The following is an 11710-nucleotide window of genomic DNA, read 5'->3' as shown; positions in this document are numbered from 1 at the left end:
TACCTTGAACATAGTACATGTTCCTAATTAAATTTGCATAAACAAATATAACCTATATTGTATAAAATAGTTATGCATGGAAATAACATTGTTGATAAAAAAAACTTGCAATGATAAACGATGGATTTTTAGTTAAAATTCAATTGAAAAGTATATAAAAATAAAAGTTTCTATAACATTTAAATGAATGTATTAATTTTTATTTTTTGTGTATTAAAAAATTTATAATGAAAATAATTTATTTTGCAAAAATATATTAAAAATAAATAAGAAAAGTAAAGAAAAAAAATGTATATTTGTAAGTGTAATTAAAAAGATTTATAGTTGATATTATAGACAAATTAATAGTATTTCTATTATCAAAACAGAATTATATATATATATATATATATATATATATATATATATATATATATATATATATATATATATATATATATATACAGAGAGAGAGAGATAGAAGTAGGTATAAATGTTTTTCACATACTTAATTGTATGTATATTAAATGTTATCCATACTTATAACTCATTTTTATGGAAACTAATTAAATTCGTCATTAATGTCAACAATAATATTCTTTCAGAATAAATTCATATCTAGAAGAATGAGAGTGTATTGCAGCAGAATGAGAGTGTATTCTAGTAGAATACATTCTCATTCTTCATATTCCATACAAATTTATTGTATTTTAAATGATTGAGTTTTGAAACAAAGTACGAACTCATATATAAAACCTAGATGCAAATTCATTCTGAAAAAATGTTATTGCTGGCATTAACGACGGATTTAATTAGTTTCCATAAAAAGAGAATTATAATTATGAATATCATTTAATATACATATAATTATGGAAATCATTTAATATCTATATTTATTTAATTAAATAATTATTTAATTTACTAAATTTCTATTTGTGCAATCTAGCACACAATAAATGTAAGAAACAAAATAACCTAGCCTATATATATATATATATATATATATATATATATATATATATATATATATATATATATATATATATATATATATATATATATGAGAAGGTAGTTTGAAGTTCAATATAAAATAGAGATGACCAACTTATGAAAGAAATAATAATTTTTTGTGGAAAAAACAAGCCCATGAATACTTGAATTTCGTCGCATCCCATCGAATCTTTTTGAGCCCAGTATAATAAAATTAAATATAAAGTTTAAATCATTTTTTAATTTTGATTCACACTAACAACAAAATATATTAAGATACATAAACAATTTGACAGCTAAAACATTTGAAGTCATATCATAGTTTATGACACAATGCCATCCAAGTGACAAATACATCTTAACCAATCAATTATTGACCAATCTAATCCGTCTTTGTCAACATAATCAACTTATATATATACATCGCTTACAAACTCCTCTTTGTTGGTAGGATTTCAACCCATGGCGTCAAAATATCCACAAGTTTTTGTTGCGATAGAAATGTTCCGTAGGAAGACTTGTTCTATCAAGAAATTGGTCAAGAAAGCTACATACAGAACGAGATATCTTAGCTTTGAAAAGTTTTATGTTAAACAAGAAAGTTTGTTAAGATACGGTTTTGAGGGCTACACATCTACATCTATTACTACAGCTGCTGCCAACATTCGAAGAGGGTTCTTTGCTGTTTATGTTGGTGTTGAGAGACAACGATTTGTTGTGCCAACAAGCTGCTTATCTCATCCGCTCTTCAAGATTTTATTAGCCAAGGCTTCGGAAGAGTTTGGGTATAATCAAAAGAACGGTTTGGTTATTCCTTGTAGTGTTGCAACTTTTCAAGAGGTTGTTATGGTGACCAAATGTTGCAGTTGTATGTTTGATTTTGGACGTTTTCTTGAAGAGTTTATTATATAAAGGCATTTATATATATATATATATATATATATATATATATATATATATATATATATATATATATATATATATATATATATATATATATATATATATATATATATATATATATATATATATATATATATATATATATATATATATATTTTTGTTTATTTTTGCAAATTCCCGCTTGGTTATGACTGTAAAAAGTTGTTGAATGATTGATAAAATCCAAATAGAAATAGGAAAAAAAAACATTATATAATAAAATGAAACAATCCTTTGTACAAAATAAAATCATTTTAAGACTACCCCATTGGGGGATTTTTGCAAGTGAGCTCATTGGGAAAAAAGTATTAGAAAAATAAAATGAAACAATCCTTTGTGAACCTGCTCGTGTGGGCCCAAATCGTATTGCAAATTCATGGCACTTGTACAAAATGGTTTTAAGAAACCAATTTAGACCGGCAACACCCACACCGGCGTTATTAAGAAAATGATAAAAAAACGACGTTAATGGAAGTGATGGTGGTAACAGGAAGCAACGTCCAAGCATGTAACACCTAATAACATGGATGAGGCGCGGTGTTCTTAGGTGTTATTTGGTGTTATTAGGTGCAATAACGCCCACTCCTAGCAACCTTATTTTTATGCTAAAAAGTAATTTTTGTTTATAAGTCATTTTTATCTTTAATATAATATAAAATAAAATAAAATATATCAAAATATCTAATTTACTTTTCTCTACAAAATAAGACCAATATTGATATAGTTTTATAAATATAAAATTTTAATGTAAAATAGGTTGGGTTGGATTGCTGATAAGTGTAAATAATTGGATTGGATTGGACTGTATATGTGAAAAAGAAATAAATTAGTTTTGTTGAAAAATTAGATTAGGTTGGATTGTTAATGGGGATAACCTAAAGAAATGAAATCAACAATTGCCTCCGGATCCCGCTTGGTTACGACTTTAAAAAGTTGTTAAATGATTTATAAAATCAAAATAGTAAATGCAATTTAATCACTGCCTTATCATATTCAGTGTTGTGGTTTCGACGGAAAACCAGAAATGATATTATCTTCAAAAATCGAAAATGCAATCCAATGCGGATGATAGTTGATATTCAAGTCACATCCTTTAACTGGATCAAGTATCGAGCTAGATTTGGGTCATTATGTTCATTTGATTAGTGCAATTCTCCTATTTTTAGTTGTATCTTGTAACTTCTTCTAGCAACTTGCTAGTTTCTTTAATGAATTTCTCTCGTTCAAACAAATATCTTTACAGATTTGCGATTTTTTTGAAAAATGAATAAAGTTTTTCTACCACTATAGTCAACATCGGTTACACATTCCTATACTATATAAAATAATTAAAGTGTGTTAATTAATCGGAAAATTTTATATGTATAATAGACAATACATAATTTACAATAGCGTTATGTTTAATCATACATAGTAGTGCACCTCTAGTATGTGAAAACGAATACGTATAAAAAAGGTTCTTACATATTATTACAATTTTACAAGCATGAAAACGAATATTTAATTTTTTTTGAAATTAAGTTGTAAAAATGGTTTAGGTCATTTTTTTTCATTTAACTTTTGGTTTTGTGTTCATTTGTTTATTTAACTCTTTTTAAATTTTAAAAGGTCATTAAACTTTTAGCTTTGTGTTAATTTAGTCACTTAACTTTTGTTTTGGTCACATTTAGTCACCTAACTTTTTAAGTTGTTCTCATTTAGTCACTAAACTCTTAAAAAATTTAAAAGTTTAATGACTAAATGAGCACAATTTTAAAAGTTGGGTAACTAAATGAGCACAAATCTAAAAGTTAAGTGTTTAAATGAGCAGAAAGTCAAATTTTTGATGACCATTTAAAACTCAAAAATAGTTAAGTGACCAAATGTGCACAAAATCAAAAGTTAAATGCCAAAAAATGAACTCATATAAAAAACATGTATAAAAAAATTTTCAATAAAGAAAACTAATGTTTAAGAATTTATAAAAACAAAGTTGAAAAATAGTAATTTCTTACAAACAGAAAAATATGCATAAAATCGAAGACATATAAAAATACTTTATAGACAAAACTTCAAAAATGGTCCCTGTGGTTTCCGAAAATATCAAGTTTAGTCCCTAAGTTCAAAAAACCTCACAGATGGTCCCTGTGGTATCAAAACTTTTAACAAATGGTCCTTTTCACTAACGCCGTTAGCTTTTGGGCATTAAGTGAAGGGTATTTCTGTCTTTTTACTACCACAGGGACCATTTATGAAGTTTTGTCTTGTTTTTTATTTAAAAAAAAAAAAGAAAAATAATAATTATTTAATATTAACTCTCTCTCTCTCTCTCTCTCTCTCTCTCTCTCTCTCTTAATTAACATAATACCAGTTAACCCTATTACCGGAGAGGGTATTCCAAGACTCGTTACTCTAATCTTTGGCGATGGGATCAGCCCTTTGGTGACCGGCGCCGTTGACCAGGTCTTCGAGGCAATGCGTGCGTCCGTTACCTTCGAGAAATTTGAAGTTCATGGCGACATGAACACGATACCTGATGATGTTATGGCTTCGATTAAGAAGAATAGAGTTTGTTTGAAGGGCAAATTGATTACGCCGGTGGGCAGACGGGTTAATTCGTTGTATCTTCTGTTGAGGAAAGAACTGGATTTGTATGTCTCGCTTTTGAGAATCACCGACCTCCCTTCTGCTTCCTTTCTCATTATCAGGTGATCCCCAAATCCTCCTTCGACTACTATAGGTCGTGGTCATCTTTCCCGGCGGTCAATAGCCCTTGTCGAGCTCCAAGTGTCGAGGGAAAATCGTGATCAAACACCGACTGCTTCCCATCTGTTATTCTTACTATCTTCCCAGCCAAATATCAAACCCAAGCATCCATTTTTTGAAGAAGAAAGAACAAGGGAGCTACTGAAACAACCCCCTTCGCATCCACTACAAGAATCGAAAGAGGAACAACCATCCCCGGCAAGGCAATAGACGACAACCCTGATGTCGCTCCTGTTTTCCCGATTTCTTCTAATCGAGCACCGGTGATGCTCTTCCTGACCGACAACTGCTGCTACCCGGTCCCTATCCTCTCATCTTCTGTCGGCTGGAGCAAAGCACCCACCGAAGCCTCACACTCCTCTTCCCTTTCCGTTTGGAAAACTTGAAAAAAGCCTCGTTATTCACTGAAAAAAGCCTCGTTGTTCACCGATTCATTAATCTGGAGAGAGAGAGAGAGAGAGAGAGTTAATATTAAATAATTATTATTTTTCTTTTTTTTAAAATAAAAAACAAGACAAAACTTCATAAATGGTCCCTGTGGTAGTGAAAAGACAGAAATACCCTTCACTTAACGGCCAAAAGCTAACGGCGTTAGTGAAAAGGACCATTTGTTAAAAGTTTTAAAACCATAGGGACCATCTGTGAGGTTTTTTGAACTTAGGGACTAAACTTGATATTTTCGAAAACCACAGGGACCATTTTTGAAGTTTTGTCTACTTTATAAAAACCAACTCGTGAAAAAACATAACTGTATGAAATATAAGGTTGGGCAAAAACTAAAAAAAATGTTTAAAGAACCCAAATAGAAAACAAATTTAAAAGTTTGGGTCAAAGCCGTAAAAGAAACAAGGTTCGATGGGCCATGGGTTAGGATCCGTAGAAGTGAACCGGGTCTAGTTTTTTTACACACGTTGGGTGGGCCATGGGTTCCAAGTCACTTTATGTGAGCATCATAAAGTGAGACAGACATTTCAAATTCTTAATAGAAAACACTTCTCGATTTAAGATAATGGTCATTTTTACAAAACAAAAAAATGTTTATTTTTGTTAAAGACTTTAATGGTTAGTTTAATCAATATCCCTAAGATTTAAATTAGATGAAAATAAATCTCAGTGTATATTGTTTAATTAATCAATAATCTTGTTAACAGTATTGTATGTATATTTAGTGTATTATTAGTAATCTTGTTAACAGTATTGTATGTATATTTAGTGTATTATTAGTAATTTATTATCCAATGCACCAAACATATAGAGATGAATATTTATTTTTCGTGAGACAAAGTTGTTACCGATCAAATCTGAGTTTTACACGTCCCTTCTAGTCTTTAGTATGTGGGTATTTTCATGAAAGGACTACCCACGTCTCTTTTCAGGATTTTAGATCCATTTTAAGTGGTTAGTTAGGATCTTCCGCTCAAAATATTGGGATGTATTAGTGTATGTATCTTTAATGTATTATTAGTAGCCCATTTTTGTATAGCCCAATATATGTGTAGCTAATTATTTGTATTGTATTTTGGTATCTAATCTAATTAGGAGGCAAGAAGTCATTCATGGCAAATTTTATTTGCAATAGTTAACGTATTTGATTTCCATGGAACATTTGACGTTGAGGAAATAAGATTTAATTTAATGACGATTGTTGCTTATATAATGACAACCATTACAACCTCAAACTCTATACTCGAGTTTTGCTTTTTGGATTGTATTTTTGGAAAAAACTCGTAGTCGCGATTCGAGTATTGTAGTGTAGCGTCGCGACATGACCACAGTGAGGGCCGCGACGTGAAGACGCAATCTGTAACGTCCCGAAAATCATGACATAATTTTTTTTTTGGATTAATAAATCGTTAATACGTTTCTTTCCCATGAAACCAAGATAACCAAGAGTTAGCAAAAGTATAATCATATCAGAGTAATTCACAGAATGCGGAAACATGTGGTGTATGCCTTGCAAAAATACCATACAACATACAACCACAGATTATCATGCAACATACATATAGTTGCCATGGGCTCCCCCTATGGTCTTTATCTGGTATGCCATAGGCTCCCCCATGGTCTTTACCTGGAATGTCATGGGATCCCTCCATGGTCTGATATTCACTTGCTCAGGCTCCCCCCGAGGTCTTCCATGCAAGTATCACAGAGATAACTAACATACCACATAACACGTAATGGGCCAGCATTGGTGTCTTCGACCCATGGATATAGTGAGAAGACTTACCTCGCACTGCTGAAACATACAGGAACACTATTTGTTGCTAACTGACAGCTCCACGAACCAGCAATAACAAAACAACACCCAATTAACAATTGGATTCCAATCCTTAGCTACAACTCCATCCCTGGGGTAAAAAGACCATTTTACCCCTAATTTGGCATTGTCCAAATCTAAGACCTAGACTTACAATCCGAAAGGCCCAAATGCAAATTGATCAACCAATGACCCAATTTTCCATATTGGGCCCAAACCCCTTTACACGGGCCTCCCTTAAGGCCCAACCATTATCTCTAGTCCAACACTTTGTATTCTTATGGCCCATTAATAACTTAAACTCTCGAGCCCAGAACCAAAGGATCCACAAAGGCCCACTAATGGCCCAATTTTCTAAGTTAGGCCCAATCCCAAATGAGCCTTATCATAAGCCCATATTTTCCTTAGATACAATTCAGATTACCTCAAGCACCCCTTGGGACAAACTTGGTCAAAGACATAATCCAAAAGGACAAGATCCATAATCCATATTGACCAAACTCGTTGAGTTGTTTAATCAACTCGCCGAGTTGACCAACCAACTCGCTGAGTTTGCCTAAGACCCAACAGCTTAATACATTAAGCTGCCTTCATCAAATCCAAGAGCTCCAAAGCTCAGATCTCGACCAAAATAAGATCTACAAGGGTAAAGTTTCCAACTTTACCCCTAGGAACCACCAAAATGGGTTCAAACCCAAACCCTGGACTTAAAAGAGTGAGGGCTTAACCATTAAGCACTAAATCTCCACAGACAAAAGCCCCAAATTGCAGATCTGACACCCTAGAGTTGGAAAACCACGTAAAGTGGCCAAATTTACATTCTTACATGCCTAGGAGAAGCTCAAAAACACAAGAAGAGCTTAATAAGGGACTTAATTCACACAAGAAGTCCTTAAATCCATAAAGTTGGCACCTTTATGCCAAAAGAGTCCATGACAACCCCAAATTTGAAAGAATAATGCTTTGGGACAACCTAATCCAAACATTCATCCAATCCATGGCTAAAGCATAACAAATTAACCCAAAAGAGATATCTAAGCATCTAGCCATCAAGATAAGAACTTGATACCTTAAACTCCTTGCAAAATGGGTAGAGATTTTGGATCCACGACTTCATTCTCCAAGCTTAGAAATTCAAGATCTTCTAACTCCTTCATAATGCACAAAATGACCACCAAACTTCTTCCAAGGCTCAAATATTTGACAATGGAGGCTACAACTCGATTTAGGGTTTTGACAACATTGGAGGTTGATAAGGAGGCCAGTCCAAGGAGCTTAAGGCCTTTAAATAGGGTGAAACACCCTAAAAATTAGGGTTTCCTTCCCAGCCACCAACTCACTGAGTTGAGGCACCTCAACTCGTCGTGTTGGCTCATTTAATCTCGTGAATCTTCCATCCAAAACACGCCGAGTTGGCTCCTCCAACTCGCCAAGTTCAACTCAAATAAGGCTAATTCTCAACAATTTCTCTTCAAGAATTTGGTTGTTACAACTCTCCCTCACTTAAATTAGATTTCGTCCTCGAAATTCGTCCTTACCTTTCTCAATACGCCAAACAATCCGAACAACACTACCATGACCCAAGAATACTACAACCTTCTCAAGGCAACCGAAACCAACCCTAATGGAACTCACCAAACCTGAAGAAGAATGAACCTTAAACCCTGGCAGAAAAACCACCTCTACCTTTCTTGAAACCCGAAATCTCAAATTGATATGACTTCCTTACAGACCACCCACTCTGAACCACTATCAACCAAATCCATAAGAATACCAGACTAGACAACACACTTTCCACCCAACTTATTTTGATGCTTATATAGGAACAAAATCACCAATCATATACAGTTGCAGAACACTTACACCTGACATAAGACTCAGATAATCCTTCGAGTAGAAGATTCCTCCCCGAAACGGTTAGACTCATACGAGAGTTGCGCAACAGGGTCTAATCAGCAACTCTGAGATTATTTAATCCAACTGCAATCATAAACCCCGAATAACAAGCGACTCCACACACGAATCCTAATCACTGAAACCACTCTGACTCATCTTGCTGCCACCTTGCTGCTTTCCAAACGTAACCGAGACCTCCATGGTTCCAACTTGTCTGCCAACTACCCGAACACCGAACACCTACCTGATTGTTGAGTCAAAAGACAAACACACACACTAGCCCCATGCGACTCCCAAAAGAAGATCTCGACTGACAAAACTGCCCCAAAACTCCACGCCACCAAATCCATTTCTCCTGATTCCGAACATGTTGTGGTTCCTCCACAGATAGTACCATCCGAAGACACAACATAATGGCTCGATCTGTCATCATACTAAATCCATTCCTTACTTTTGAACCATGTGATTGATGCCTTTGGCATAAAGATACCCTAAATTCTTATTCCACTGAAACAAAACCCTGCACAAAATGTGTGCGATACCTAACTCAAGATTTTACCCAAAACCGATATGATACCCCACTCATAACCTAAAATCTACAAATCTGCAACTGCAATTCACACCACAACCTTCTGATTACCAACGCCCTTTACCTAACCGATAAATAGGTATTCCCAAACCATCTTCGAGACTTCCAATCTCACGCCTGGTCCAACCACCAAGTTCCCAAGAGTTAAACAATAAGGCTACCCAGTCTAATACCCCTCTGTGTCACACACTGATTACCCACATAATCCTGCAACTCAATATCCAAACCCTTGACACAACGATCTCTACCAGTTCTAACCTGACTTTTCATAATCACACGGGGCATGCCCACGGACCCCCGAGATCCTCAACCTAGAACAAAGAATAATTCCTCTACAACCCTGGCCGGCATGACAAAGGTGCGAACTTATTCCTCTTCCATGCTCGTGACCATCACATAAATAGTTTACTTCGAACTGATGAATGCTACGATCCCATCGCATCCTTACAATACTTCCATCCAACCATGCTTACTACCCATGGCCTCACCACACTCAACCCATCACCACACCACACATACTGAGCCGAATTCTATAACCCATCTGGAGTTCGGGTCATGCGTTCAAATTCCCACAGTCCACTATGCATAGCCAAGACGATGTCGACCGCAATTGGAAGTTTCTTGAGCTCCCACCAACACAACCTAAGTCTAAACAACCACTTACTTCTCCCCCACTTGGACTCAATGATGCTCTTTCACCTCTTAAACCTTATGGGTCTCCGATCAATCTCCCTCAAATAGCATGAATTGACCATACCCTGTGTTGAACAATACTAGCGCTCCATTGCTAGCCAAACATAATGATCACCCAAATCTCGAAATCCTGAAGAATACTCTTTGAAATATTAAACAATAGGATAATCCAAATCACCTCCCATGATACCCCTTTACTGAATAATTCCGATAACAAATACAGATTTTCCATCATCATACCACTGCATAAGAACCGATGAATGATACGGGCCACCCTGTAGTCTTACAACACGCCCGCCCCAAATGATCGCTAGTGAACGCTACGACCACTCTGCAGTCTTACCACACTTCCACCTTACCACAACCGCCCAAAACCTTACCGTCGATCTATCAGATCGAACATACCTAAATTTGAGTGCACACTCGACCGAACATCCAAATTGAACTCAATTCATGACTGGAACCCGAACCTGGTTCCCCAAAGCCCGCTATCAAGCAACAAGAGGACGTGATTCAAATGTTAGGAAGTCTCCCGAACTCCTAACTTACACAACCCTCAAACCAAACAACCACTTGGGCTGCCTTCCTCCCCGATGGGTATGTAAAACTCATCCTAGTTTCATAACCGCTCCTGTTCTGATTCTCCCCTATCTTGATTCGATTAAGTTCTCACGACACATGAGAATTGAAGGATTCCCGATCCTTCTTACCCTCTAACGATATGCTGACAACCAGCGCTTACCAATGCTAGTGTTCCATCACTAACCATCCCAAAAGACTGCACAATCCCTGGAGATCCGTTGAACACTTCCCGAATCCTAACAACACTAATGATCCCAAATACTTAAAATGATACAATATCCATCACTTGCGACCCTCAGAACTGATGCCCAAACCAAAACCTTGACAATGGACCACTTCACTAGGCGTCCCTAATAGCCAATCAAACACAACTGGAAAAACCGTTGAATCCTGACCATAAACCCTCCACACAATGTCCCTGAACCGATCTCGATTACAACCCAAAATACAACTGAACACTTGGATCTTGCTATACGATATGTGACCCTTCAATAAACCACTAATGATTGATAGCTTCATTTTATTTACTTCTTTTTATAGTTTATTTTAGCACATTTCATTCGCATTTTAGTTAATTTCCATGCATATTCTCACTTTAGTTATTTTATGACCATTTCCTGTACTTTCTAGTTTCCTGAGCATAATTGCAAATTTTTGGAGACTAGCGGAGCGGAATCTTTGGTAGGCGGTTGGACTTGGAGGACAACAAGGATTTTGGGCTTGATAGCTATGGAGGTGATGCATGAAGTGGGCTTGTCAATTACTTGAAGGCATGGAAGAAGTGAACATTAAATTTGCAAGATGCAAGAGAATTTTCGAGTGTGCGGAGATTGATGATCAGGAGTTTGCGGAAGCTATGAGTGATTTGGAAAAGGCAAATTGGGCTCAAATTGAAGACACCTTGAAGAAAAATGGGCTAGAAACCGATCGGGCTCAAACTGGGCCAATGGTTAAGTTGTGGAGGCCCAAGACTTGAAGAAAGTCAAACGCCCGTCATACTCACATGACCCGCGTGGATTTCTGCAGTGGCATTT

General features: G+C 35.6%; 1 protein-coding gene across 1 annotated transcript; it reads left to right on the top strand.

Moving 5' to 3' along the window:
- Nucleotides 1-1428: 1428 nt before the first annotated feature.
- On the top strand, nucleotides 1429-1881 carry LOC111882580 (auxin-responsive protein SAUR50). Its single transcript, XM_023878945.2, has one exon. It carries the CDS (start codon nucleotides 1432-1434, stop codon nucleotides 1879-1881), a length of 450 nt encoding a protein of 149 aa, XP_023734713.1. The 5' UTR covers nucleotides 1429-1431.
- The last annotated feature ends 9829 nt before the right edge of the window (nucleotides 1882-11710 follow it).

This window comes from Lactuca sativa, chromosome 9 (genome assembly GCF_002870075.4).
Source record: "Lactuca sativa cultivar Salinas chromosome 9, Lsat_Salinas_v11, whole genome shotgun sequence".
Lineage (NCBI taxonomy): Eukaryota > Viridiplantae > Streptophyta > Magnoliopsida > Asterales > Asteraceae > Lactuca > Lactuca sativa.
This window is presented reverse-complemented; position numbering and strand designations above follow the sequence as displayed.